This window comes from Euleptes europaea, chromosome 10 (assembly GCF_029931775.1).
Source record: "Euleptes europaea isolate rEulEur1 chromosome 10, rEulEur1.hap1, whole genome shotgun sequence".
Classification (NCBI taxonomy): Eukaryota; Metazoa; Chordata; class Lepidosauria; order Squamata; family Sphaerodactylidae; genus Euleptes; species Euleptes europaea.
In genome coordinates this window covers 39,840,482-39,853,990 of record NC_079321.1, presented here as the reverse complement: position 1 = coordinate 39,853,990, position 13,509 = coordinate 39,840,482, and the positions used below count along the sequence as shown (strand labels likewise).

The 13,509-nt window shown below is 45.5% G+C and overlaps 1 protein-coding gene across 2 annotated transcripts in view; it reads left to right on the top strand.

The window, feature by feature from the left end:
- The first annotated feature begins 847 nt into the window (after positions 1-847).
- Positions 848-13,509, top strand: part of HMGCLL1 (3-hydroxymethyl-3-methylglutaryl-CoA lyase like 1) — a 65,606-nt gene continuing 52,944 nt past the window's right edge. For both annotated transcript variants that reach the window (XM_056856493.1, XM_056856492.1), the window contains exon 1: positions 848-949. In XM_056856493.1, coding sequence (XP_056712471.1) covers positions 848-949 — 102 coding nt within the window. The remainder of the gene's footprint in view (positions 950-13,509) is intronic.

The window sequence follows — 13,509 nt, the reverse complement described above, 5'->3', positions numbered from 1 at the left end:
CACTCCTCTGAAGATGCCTGCCATAGCTGCTGGCGAAACGTCAGGAAAGAAAATACCAAGACCACGGTCACACAGCCCGGATAACCTACAAGAATCAACTAACAAAAATATGTTCTGGCAGGGTATGAGCTTTCGTGAGCCACAGCTCACTTCTTCAGATAGTAGCACCTTAAGAGTCCAGTAGCACCTTAAAGACTAACAAAAATATTGTTCTGGTAGGGTATGAGCTTTCGTGAGCCACAGCTCACTTCTTCAGATACAGCCAGAATGATGAATCCATCTGTCTTTAAGTTGAGTGAATTCAGACCAGCATGGGTATGTAAATGTTAACAGTATGTCAATGTGACTAGCAGGCGTGATGGGATGAGGTGCGGTCTGCAGAAGAGTCTGTGATGTCCAGGGGAGAGATGGGGGTGGAGAAATCAGCATGGGTCGTGAGCCATGAATGCAAGGTCTTTATTCAGCCCAGGTCAAGGCATCGACTTTAGTTTGAATATCACCTGTAATCGAGCAGTTTCTCTGTACAGCCTTAGGCACGCCCGGGCCCGGGCCCGGGGGTCGGAAGCCCAACGCGTCCTCGCCGCGTGACCTGGCGGCGCAGAGGCCGAGCGTAGCATCACCACGCGGGAGGGATGCGGCGGCGGCCCGAGTCTCAGCATCCGCCCCAGCCAATCGAGCGGCGCCTCCCTCGCCCGGGGTTCCGCGCCCTCCCCCGCGCGCGCGCGCCGGCCTCGGAGGCTGCAGCCGCCGCGCGCCCCGTGGCTCCCGCGGCGACTTCGTAGCGCTGGCTGGTGGGAAGCGCGGTTGACCTGGCCGCCCCTGGGAGCGGGGGAGGGAGGCGCGCGCCATGGGCAACGTGCCGTCGGCGGTGAAGCACTGCCTCAGCCACCAGCACCTCCTCAAAGAGCAGCTGTGGGTCGGGGAGTCCGCGCTGCAGCCCCCCGCGCAGGTACGACCTCGCAGGGGCGGGGGCTCTGCGTCGGCAAGGGCGCCTGGCGGCTGGAAGAGGGGGCTCTCTGCCCGGGAGGGGGGTCGCGGATGCCACGCCCCTATCCCTGGGCTGGAGCGGAGGGATCTGGATGGTGACGTGTGAGGAGGGGGAGGGCTAGGTTCCTGTTTCATTAGGAGGGATGAGGTGGGGGGGGAGCAGCGTTGCTCAGCCCGAGTTCTCTCTCCTGTTTGACCGCTAAGGTGCAGGAGCTGTCGTTGGCTTTGCATGGGGTGATGGATACGCTCCCCCTTTAAGAGCAAGTCCTTTGCACAGTCTGGGGCTAGGGTTGCCTGGTCCCTCTTTGCAACTGGCGGGAGGTTTTTGGGGCGGAGCCTCCGGAGGGCGGGGTTTAGGGAGGGGAGGGGCTTCGATGGCGTAGAGTCCAGTTGCCAAAGCGGCCATTTTCTCCAGGTGAACTGATCTCTATCGGCTGGAGATCAGTTGTAATAGCAGGAGATCTCCAGCTAGTACCTGGAGGTTGGCAACCGTATGTGGGACTGACTTGCGGGCAAACGTGCCTAGGATTGGGTGCTGTCTGTCTCTTCCTCCTCTCTGCTTGCTGAAGTGTTATCAAGCTGACTACCTAAAGACCTTGCAGCCCCTTGTTCCAGCCCCTGTCCTCCCCCCTCCCCATTTCTGGCTGCTGAAGCAAAGCTGGACTGCCTAGCTAGGATGAGAGTTTGGATATGCCAGTAAGAATGTACTTGGAAGGGAGGGGAGAATGGCTGTAAGGATGCATAAAAGGGAAGCCTGGCCCATATTTTCCACTTTCATTCCCACACTCTTTGATATCCTCATAAAATCTGGGTACAGTTTTAATCTAAGGCTCTTAGATATTGCTTTTTCAGATAACTTTGTACGTATGAGTGTCTGAGCCCATCCCCCCCACCCCATTGTGCAGAATGATCTGAATTATAGTGGTGGGATAGTGCATGCATTTTGACACAGTGGCACAACCAGTGACCTGCCCTGAGTCCCAGCAAGAAAGGTGGACAGTAAATAAACAATGTTGCATATATGCATGCACAGGCTATTATCCACACACATGCATACACTGTATTATTCATTGTCTGCCTTTCTCTCTGAGACTCAGGGCAGATGACTGGTTGTGTCAGTTTTCATTCAGTTTGCTGCCTTGCCTTGATGTGTGTTCACATGCACATTATGAGAAGAGGGGAAACACAAAGATGGATATGCAAAAATGTATGCATGGGAAGTGCCAATAGAGTTTAAAACTATTCTTATGTGGGCTGTTAGGCCTTGTCCATGTTTACCACTTTCCAGCCCTAGTTAGATATAATCACTTGTGATAATTTGTGCTAATTATGAATAGGAATGCACGTTTGAATGTGCAGTAGAATTCATAGCATATCAAGTGATGGCAGGCTTATGCACCTGCATACTTGTTTCAAGTATAATTCTGATGTGCGTTCTATTTCTGTTCTTTTCTCTCTCTCCTTAGCTTGTTCAAGAAATAGTATAGCCAGATGCTGATTATTTCCCCCACCCCTTCATGGAAAGTAAATCAGATAGGACAGAGGGAAGGTTCTGGATAATGATCTGTACCAGCAGAACAACAATCTCCTCACTGGAAATTAAGCATGGTAGATTCGAGTGACATTCCTGCATGCCGCCCTCCATTTTTGTGGAGAGGCAGCTTGTTTAGGCAAGGATCTGTTCACCTTGGCAGCCTCGTTACTTCACTGCTTGCCTTGAAGACATTGGCATCTGTTGGCCCACCCATACTTCTGCAGATGCTGTAAGGTTTGAATCGAGAACAAAATACGGAGACGCTAGAATGGCCATCAGAAAGCGCTGACAGGATGGAATGCCATTCTCCTTCCACATGCTTCCTAAAGTCTTTCCAGCCACCCTATGTTCTCATATTGCATCAAACCATTCCACTAGGCAAATTTGAATACTGTATGCAATGATCCTAGGCAGGGTTATTCCAAACTATGTCCACTGAAATCAGTGTAACCCTCCCTAGGATTGCACTGTTGTTTTCTGCCCTAGCCAACTTTGTCATTCCATTGTATTATCTGTATGGTGGTGGTGGGGAATGGGTCTGATACTGAAGCATCCTAAAATTGTGAAATGTTTCAGCAGTGTGACGTGTCCTCTTTTTTCCCTTTCTAATTCCCCACAGTTCTGGTATTAAGAGCAGAGGAAGGGTATGCCACAATGCCTAAATTATTCTTCTCATCCCATATTATGTTCACCCACCTCTCTTGCAGTTGATCCTTTCCCAAGTTCTCTTTTGTTCTTTCACAGGAATAGCAGGGAACGGCATCAGACTGTTAGAAAGTTTGCTTGCTAAGCATTTGGGGTTTTAGCTGTTATTAATAGAGGTTAATAAACAAAGTACCGTGGATGTATGGCAGACACAAGCAATGTTAGGTTCTGTTGACTATTTCAGAAATATAGATAAACTATGGGTCATTTGAATTGTTTCACTATATTGGACCAATTTCCTGGACTTTCCCTTTGAATTTTGCAGATGCCTAACTAGAACTGGTTTCTGCTTCTTTGGCATTTTTGCTATCACAATTTCCAATTTATGTTTGGGGCCACACGAAAAGATGAAACACTGGGTGTTTTCCCACGCAACATTGAAGTCCCAGAACTGTATCACAGACCCGCAGTATTGCCTTAATAGACAATACTGACTTTGATAATTTGATTCATTATAGAACAACTTCATGTGTGTGTTCCAAAATTCCTTCACAGTATGTTTTACACAACTTGTGTTTGTCAGCATTCTTGGTATAACCCGCCATCACCCCCTCCTCCTCCGCAGGCCTAAGTGGGGCCTACGCATAATGGCGGTGGGGGGAACCCGCAGGCTGCGGCGATGGCAGCCCCCTCAGGCATTGCAGGCCCAGCCCTCCTCCGCCATCAGCTTGTTGCTGCCAGGTGCAACGAGGTGCTGAGCGACGTCCATTCCCCCCCACCACCTGTGATCACTGCAAGGCCCGTGTGTGTGTTTGTATGCTGTTTAAAATACTTTCTTCCACACTGTTCGTCTCCCCCTGCCACCATCGCCTTGTTCAGGGTCGCTCTATACAAGCCCCCACCCAAACTGCTTCTTTATTATGTGATCTTGCATCTCTTTTTAAAAAATTCTGAGTGCATTTTATTGATAAAACAATGTAAAAATAGAAATGAGTGGGTGAGAGAAAGACCCAGCGCTCCTTTGCACCACCCCCCGCTTTTTGGTTACTCAGTGGGAAATTGCCAAAAGAGGGGTGGATGTGGGACGCTGGGTCTTTCTCTTACCCACTCATTTCTGGTTGTATATACATCATTTTATCAAGGAAGTGATTCCCTGAAACAACAAAAAAAGGCGTGGGGGTAGGGATCTGGAGAATGGCGATCCTCACGCTGTTACAGAAATAAGCACCCGTTCTTCAGTCCCCATTGTCATTTGAGCTGGCTTCCAGGAGCTCTGGCGGGCTTCATGGGAGGGCTTGCAGGAAGGCTGGCTGGGGGAGGAGTGGGGTGGGAGGGGAAAGGAGGGGGCGGTGTGGGGGCATGGAAGGGGAAATGTGACGTTACCATTACAACAATTATTCACTGAATTTTACTCGATTTCCTTCGCTTTGGGGCCATAGCTAACTTTAAATTAGTGATAAAAGAGTTTCTGAAGCCTTGGTACATCATGAAGAACTCAAAAGAAGACCCAGGGCAGTTCTGCAGAGATTGCGCGGCTAAGAACCAAGCATAAATGGCCTTAGAGTTTCTTTCTCTGTCCAGTTTCTTTAGATATCCTTTGTGATGAGACACTGAAACCAATGTTGTCGTTTTGGAGTTAATGGGATCAGATTGTCAGTACCCAGATATAAAATATGGTGTGCATCACTACTTTAACATACGCTTCCTTTTTGGTATAGGAAACATTTGTTGAAAAAGCATTGGGTTACGAATTTATAACTTTAGGGTGGGCAGAAGAATGCAGCTTTTGTACTGCGTTGCTAAGAAAGGGGATCTGGAACATTTCAATGGCTTAGAAAAGAGTGATCAGATAGAAATAAGCTCACTTTTTACATGTGGACAGTTGATGATAAGTGAAGGTATAAGATAGTGAGTTTTATTGGGCTGGCATGGAAGGCTGGCTCTAAGAGAAGCAGATCTCTTAATATTTAGTGGCAAGGAACCATAGCCTTGGAAACAGCCTGCATAGTCAAGTAATGGGCTGTTAGTGCATTATGCAGTACACAACTTGGGTCTAGAGTCCCCACCCTGTGTCCTGGTAGTAGTCAGACATAGGCTGTGGGTTCCCCTCAGTTCCCATGCATGTGGTGCCCTATTCATATTGTGACTGTGGCACACGTGGAGAAGGGGCTTCAGCCCCCATGCCATTTTCCACCCTGACATACCCCTGGGGGAGGTGCTGTTTGGCCCATTGGGGAAACCTGAGCTTTGAACTAAGTGTGTATTTATCTGAGTATACCTGTGTGATATACACATTTGCAATATTCAGACTTTACATTTTGAGCATGCACTTAAAGCTTAGACAGATTTATCTAAAAACAAAAGCAGTGGATGAAGAGGCCCTTAGAAGAGTTGCAAAATATTTTGTTTGGTATGTGAGAAGGTGAAACTAAGATAAGACTGGAACATCAAAGGAAAACCTGCATCCTTTTATATATACATTCTTGATTGGTTTCAAACCTTGGAGGAGTTTTATCACTTTCATGTTCCAAATCTAGTAGTATTCAGATCAGCAATACCCTTTGGTGCATTCTATTATTTCAGATGTTTTTTGTCCTAATGGATTTTAGAAGCCGTTATTACTTGTAGTAATTAGTTTATTAGTATTGTGTATCCCAAAAAGCATGGTTTTAATTTGAGGTTACTACTACAAAGTCTTAGATCATTTGGACCATTTTATTGCTTTATATTTTCCATCAGGTTCTCATTCTCAAACCCACAATGTGCTGTTGGTTTACTTTGCATTACCAGTGTTCATATACCATTTATTCTGCATGGAATTCTTGTCCATACTTTTGACTTAAAAAAAATTGTGATAGTTCTCATGTATTCCACTGAGAATAAAATACCCCCTTCTCCAACTCCCATTGCTTATATTGAATGCTTTGAGATAAGAACAATTTGATTTCACTTTCTGTTTGTCAATAAGAAACTATACTAATGATGCTAACTGCCTTGCAGTGGGCTCTGTCACCTGGGATATCTTGGTTGTCTACATTATTATTATGCTACCAAGTGTTCCACAGAATCCCACTGCACATCAGGTGCCAATTGGTGACAGAATGTGTGGTGAAATGGTCATCTGTGCGAGCCTCTGACAAAATATTTTGAGGAAAAGGGATTTGAAAAAGAGATTCTGTCCAGCTGTTTCTGTGTAGCGGTTATCTCTCCACCCCCACCCCCCACCCAGAATCCCTCTGGTGGCAGAGTGAGAGGAAACTGTAGTTACAAAGAGCTGAAGGAAGGAAAGTGTGCAGAAAACAACCATGGGGAAGCTCTGTTGCCAATGGGTCTGCATTCACAACTGGCAACAAGAGCAATGTGGAGAATCCTTGCTGTGTGGAAGCAGTCAAAGCGACTTTGAATTCTACCAGCTTGCTCCATTTATGAACTACTCCTGTATCTTTGAATGGATGCTGAGACCCCAGTCCTATATTTTGTTGCCTTGTTCCAGAACATTGCATAATTGTAAAGGTCAAGGTAGTCCCCTGTACAAGCACCGGGTCATTACTGACCCATGGGATGACGTCACATCCTGATGTTTACTAGGCAGACTATGTTTATGGGTGGTTTGCCATTGCCTTCCCCAGTCATCTACATTTTACCCCCATCAAGCTGGGTGCTCATTTTATCGACCTCAGAAGGATGGAAGGCTGAGTAAACCTTGAGCCATCTACTTGAAACCAACTTCTGTTGGGATCGAACTCAGGTCGTGAGCAGAGCTTTTGACTGCAGTACTGCAGCTTAACACTCTGCGCCATGGGGCTCCTCACTGCATAATGGGTATCCCTTATTTGAGTAAAATGATTGGGGACTGATGCGTGCATGCTGTTGTGTCACTGGTGGCGCAGTCCTAAGCAGAATTACATCCCTCTAAGTCCATTGATGTCAGTGGGCTTAGAAGAGTATAACTCAGGTTAGGATTGCACTATTGATGATTCGGTGTTCTGTGTGTAAAGTGCTTCCTTCATGTTTATGTTATAGCAAGAAAGACTGCCAACAAAAACTTTAATGAAGAGACAGTTGTGTTCAGAACAAGACTGCTCCCCTGGTAAAGAGCTGGACCCCTGCAACTCCAGGGAGCATGCTCTCCTTAACCTTGATTCAATATATTTTATGTTACTCATTAGGCAGTGTTACATTTACAGGGATGTGAGATGAGGTGACATCTGTGCACGTAGTGACTGCTTCATACATCTGTTCACCCAGTCATGCAATATCATTGAATGATGAGCATGCATGTGTAAGTTTCCTCTTAGTGATGTACCACAATTCAGCTCAGACTCCACCCTGAATCATTGTGTAGAAGTTTGCTTCGTGGAAATTTGCTACATATTGCTTACACGTGTGCAACAATTTTCTGCCATAGTTTCAAGTCTAAACTAAGCCTAAAGAACCATAGCTCCATGCATGGATGGGCCTTTCCTTGATTATTGCTGGATGGAATGGGATCATCCACAAGCCCTCTTTGCCTAGGTGCATAGGTAGAGGGGCTGTGTTAGATTGTAGATGTTTCCATGCAGGGATGGTCTTGTGTAGTTTCCCCATTGCTGCTGCAGTGCCAATACAGCACAGTGGAAAAAGGACTTCCTCATGGCAGGTTTCCTTATCCCAGTCCCTTTGCAGTGGCTACAGCTGCACACATACCCTGTGGAACCACAGCTTTTTCCATTACAAAAATCAGCAATTTCATATTGTTATATCATTATAATGATAGCATGATATGTGCATCAGATTCTGCGAATCCTCAGCTTTCAGCCAGCATGATATAGTGATTAAGAGCAGTGGTTTGGAACGGTGGACTCTGATCTGGAGAACCAGGTTTAATTCCCCACGCCTCCACATGAGCAGTGGAGGCTAATCTGGTGAACTGGATTTGTTTCCCCACTCCTACATGCAAAGCAAGCTGGGTGACCTTGGGCAGTTACAGCTTTGTTAGAGCTCTCTCATCCTCACCTACCTCACAGGGTGTCTGTTGTGGGGAGGGGAAGGGAAGGTGGTTGTAAGCCAGTTTGAATCTCCCTTAAGTGGTAGAGAAAGTCAGCATATAAAAACCAACTCTTCTTATTCTAAGTAAACCTCGAGATCCTTTTTTGCAGTTAGAAGGTGAAAGCCATATCTCTGCAACAAAAGGTGGCAGACAATTACTTTTTCAAGAATGAAAGCTGGAAATTCATATTACCTGATAAACGGATTGTTTTATCATTATAATGATATAATGATATTCATTTGCCCATTAAATAAAAAGCCTCCTCGTGGTGATAGGAGGAAATGGCCATAGTAGGGATGGGGCAGGGAAAATGGCTGCCATTTGGGTGGGACTGGAAAAATCCAAACCTCCCACTCTCATGGCAGCAGCCATCCAGGCTTTACTGTGACTGGTCCCAAAACGTCACTGCAAAGTGTGTTTGGGAAAGAGGGGAGACAAGGTGGGGAACCCTCAGGAGGTGCGTGAATGCACCACAATGCTGTGAGGAAGGAGGAAAGAAAACCATTTCCCGTCAGCAAACCCGAGGCAAATAACCTGTGTGGAAATGACTGAGCAGCAATCTGGGTGGCATTTCCATAATCAGAACTAAGGTAAGTCTTCTGTTAATGTCTTTGAGTTCTATGTTCCACATGCCAGGAAGGTATTAGCAGCTTCTTATGAATGTGTATGTGTACGAAGTTTGTTTGCTTGGGTAATTTTGGGAAGTCTGTAATCCCATGATTAAAGGCTAGTGGCATTTTCTATTATGTATTTTCATCAATTTGTAACCTGGGGGTTGGGACATTTCCAAGCAGAAAGCATTTCAAGCTTCGGTAGTACTTTTTCTCCCTTCTTAATATGGGGCTGAGGATGAAAGGGGAGAATACAGCACTGCTTTCTGGGGTTTTTTTTGGGGGGGGACACTTTTCTGTTTGTTTTACATACTGTTTGTTCTTCTTTGGCAGCACCTGATGAATGGAAAACTTGAATGCTCCAGGCTCTTAGCCTTTTATGTAAACCATTTCCTTGTTGATATTCTGCACAATTCACCCATAGTATTCACCACTTGAGCCAATATCTAATTCAATAACCACTCATTACCCATAATGACCAGGCATAAATTCTGTTGCATCAAACTACAGAAGAAAAGTTAATGTAACTATAGGACAGCCTTTCCAGTGAGCCCCTTTGTATAGTTTTAACCATCATATTAAGACTTTGAAACAGTTCTCCAGACTTTGATGTGTATTTAAAGTTTAATTCTTAGTATTTTGGCTGAATGTATGGCTGTTACACTGTCAGGTTGTTTACTGGCCTTCTCTTCTACAGATTAAAAAAAATATATTTTTTAACGTTGAACATTGCTAAGTTTAAATTCTGTAAATAATTTTTAAAACTGTAAAAAAAAAACAAAGAAAAGCTGTTTTTCTGTCCCTTCATATACTACTATATTGACATGTAAGTCCTATCCTGGAATGGTAAGAAGTTCTAGGGCAGGGGTGTCAAACATAAGGCCCGAGGGGCGGATCCGGCCCCTTGAGAGCTCTTATCCGGCCTGCAAGCCACCTCCCACACACCCCATCACTTTCAATCTAGGCTGGCGAGGCATGGCATGGCCCAACCAAGTGACATTTATGTCATATCCGGCCCCCTAACAATTGAGTTCGACACCCTGTTCTAGGGTCTGTGTTACCAGTGCAGGGCAGAATGTCAATGCTACTTGGCTGGGTAGATTGGTCACGCACTTCACATCCATCAGTGAGAGTTTCACCAAAACGAAGGAGTAACTTTAAAGAACAATATAAGTGCCAAAAACAACAACAACAACAGCTGGCTTTGGGGACCTGGTATGTTGTATGCTGACACTATGTTCTAGAATCTCATGGATAGTGTTGCCAACCTCCAGTTGCTGGCTGGAGATCTCTTGGGATTACAACCAATCAGTTCCCCTGGAGAAAATGGCCACTTTGGAAAGTGGATTCTAAGGCACTGTTCCCCATTGAAGTCCCTCCTCTCCCCAAACCCCGCCCGCCTCAATACCCACCCTTAAAATATCAAAGTATTTCCCAACTCAGAGCTGGCAACCCTATCATGAAACACACACCAAGATGGAGGGATAGAACTTGAAAACTTGTCGCTTGTTTCGCGCAGCCGAACATTAGGAGCTGGTCAGATTTTTATACCGAACAAGGCATTTGTGAAATTCAGTACCATCACTGTCTGGGACCAGAGACTAGGGCAGCAAAATAATACATCCCTTGTAGAAATACCATTGTTTTTATTAATTCTATACATGGTACTTCAGTCACATCCATGGTGCAATCCTAAGCATCCTTCTGATATCAAGGACATAGAATGGTGTGACTCCTAAGGACTGTATTTCCAGAGAGCTAGTTTCAGTTCTGGGCTCCAGTAGTTGGGATCTGTGTAGCTACTTCTTTTCTTTCCCTACATCACTTGGCCCTGTGTAATTTCACTGGGAATTGGTGGAGAAACAATTAACAAGACAATGGCAGGGGACCACTGGGAGAAGATTCCCAAAGGAATTGAAAACTAAATCCTGCCCTTTGTGTAAAGCCCTGATTCTAAGCCATTTCTTTGAAAACAGATGTGGTGTTGATCAAAAGAGGAGGAGGCAGGCTTAATTTGTCACAGGTAACTGAAAGAAGAAAACCAAGGACTACTGAAGTGGTAACCATAATCAAACCACTTTCTAGCTATATGTGTATAACTGATCGATCACCATAAGGTGGTTTACAAAAGCTCATCCATAATATAATCACATGTCATTTGCCGTTTTCTGAAACATGGAGGACTGCAGCCGTATACAGCGGTACAGTTTGTGATCAGTCTACTTTACAAGGTTTGGCTTACATAGTATACAGTTATGACAATAAAAGTTTTATGTGCATTTTGAATGTATTCTGTTTAAGGTATGATTTGTTTAGCACATTTTAGATCCTCTTGTTTCTGTCACAGACATAGTCATATCATTAATGTGGCATTTGCTTTGTAAGAGCAATTACCTAATAATCATGGAAAACCTCAAATATATATGTATACTTTGTGAGGTGGTTTTCAATTTATAATAGGGTTTTTTTTTTAAGGAAGGCAGATTGGTTTTGTTATGCAGCAGATGTGAAAGTTTTGCCTTTACATTTTAAATAGGTTTATGTTCTCGGCAAGTGTGGGCCCAGCTTGGTCCAAGAAGGGTTTAGAGTGCCAGATGTTGCACGTGATTAGAGATGTTATACAGCTGTTTCCGATTTCTTTTTACAGCGCTCACATAAATGCACAGTAAATGTACTAAAATATTTTCACTGTACTTTAGCAATCATTGAAGGATGTTACTACATGGGACTTAATTTAATATGTGCAGGCAGTTTGTGGCAGGTAACACCAAGGGCACTAAATGTGAGAGAAAGCTACCAAAAAAGCAAAGGTACCTGTGCTGTGTTGCTCACTCAGCTGCAGAATTTCTCCCTCTCCTTTTTGTGATGTTACAAAAGATGCACCTTGGATGAAAGATGGCTTTGTGTTTAGTGGCGAACATACTGAGGTTCCCAGTCGGTGTGTTTTCCTTGAGAAATGAGTTTCTGACTCTTGCCTCAGCATCTGTGCGACTCCCAGCTTTTCAGTGCACAAATCTTCCCTGGTTCATTGCTAGTTTCATTGATCCATGAGAACTTGGTGAAATGAAGGCCATTATTGTGAGGGGAGGGGGCAGTCAGGCTTCTTGAGCTGCTTCCCTTGGGGCATTTCAGGTGTTGAAGCAAGAACCTTAAATTCAGCGCAGGGCAACTAGGGTAGGGCAACTGGTGTTAGAATTTAGCTTGTTGGCTTTGAATACTGAGTTATTGTGGATCATAGGCCTAATGCCTGATTATACTATCAGCCTAGTTAATCAAATTATAAAACCCTCAGTTACTGTTAGTCTGCTCTCCTCCCCAGGGTATCACTAGCAAATAAACCTAACTATCAAATTCCAGTTATACAGAAGCCAGGTTTTTGATAGTCAAAGGTAGGGCTGTTGATTCGGTTCAGGCTGAACCGAAAAACAGCCGAATTTCCCCCGATTCGGCTGTTTTCCGGTTCGGACGAACTGAACTCAAAAAAGGCGGGAAACGGGGGAGCCGAATTTGCCGACTTCGGGGGTTCGGTGAATAAATACGGCACATTCGGGGGGCCCCCGCGCCTTCACGGGGCTTCCATGAAGGCGCGGGGAGGGGGTCCTTTAAACAGGTCTGGGAGGCGCAGATCTGTTTAAAGGGCCCCTCGTGCAGAGAGCGCAGAGGGGCTTGACAACCCCCGGCCAGCCTTGCCGGGAGTCCCGGAAGGGCTGGGGGGGGTCTGGAAACCCTCTGCGCTGCCTGCGCAGAGAGCGCAGAGGGGCTTGACAACCCCCCGCCAGCCTTGCCGGGAGTCCCGGCAGGGCTGGGAGAGTGTCTGGAAACCCGCAGACAGCGCAGAGGGGATTGTTGGGGGGCCAGATCTGTTTAAAGCCCCCCCCCCCCCGCGCCTTTAGGTTTAAAGGGAATCCCCCTGAAGGCACGCTGGGGGGCGAATTTTCCGAATTTTCCCCCGAACTCCGGATCCCCCCTGAATTTCGGGGATCCGAAGCGGGGGAGTTCGGACTTTGGCACGGCCCGAATAAAAACGGGCTGAATTTTGCCGAAGCCGAACTATACCGATTTTTTTTTAACAGCCCTAGTCAAAGGTCCTGGCAAACAGCTAATTGTAGTGGTGGGCCACTTTAAGAACAGGTTGCAGGGCGAATGGGCCAAGGTCCCAAAGTGCAGCTCCCAAAGTAGCCTGCTGAAATACCTATTATCACAGCCCTCCACATTGCTCATTCCCATATGAATTGGTAACAAGGAACCAGATACTACGCCTAAAAGGACCAGATTTGGTCACCCTTTCTTGCTGGCTCCAAATCAAAGGTATTCAGCACATGATTCTAGAGAGAATTTTTAAAAGCATCTACAACTAAATTTGTTTCCTGGCTGTATCAATTTTATTTTATGGGAAGCCTTTAGAATTCTAAATGAAGCTTAATTTCTAAAGGAAGGGAGATGGCGCTCACACCTGCCTTCAACTTTTGCCATCTGCTCTGGAATTTCTGCTCTTTAACCCTAACTCTGTAGACGAAAATTGTATCAACTCTATGGGGAAGAAAAGGCACTCTAAACATACTCTGAGATAGTTTTGTTTGTTACTCTTTACATAATACTAGACATAGAATGTTTGCCTGTGATCAGGAAGACCCAGGGAGGTGTTATTTGCCTCTTTGGGGAAACATATGCAACCCATCAGTAAACACATGTTTCCCCAAAAG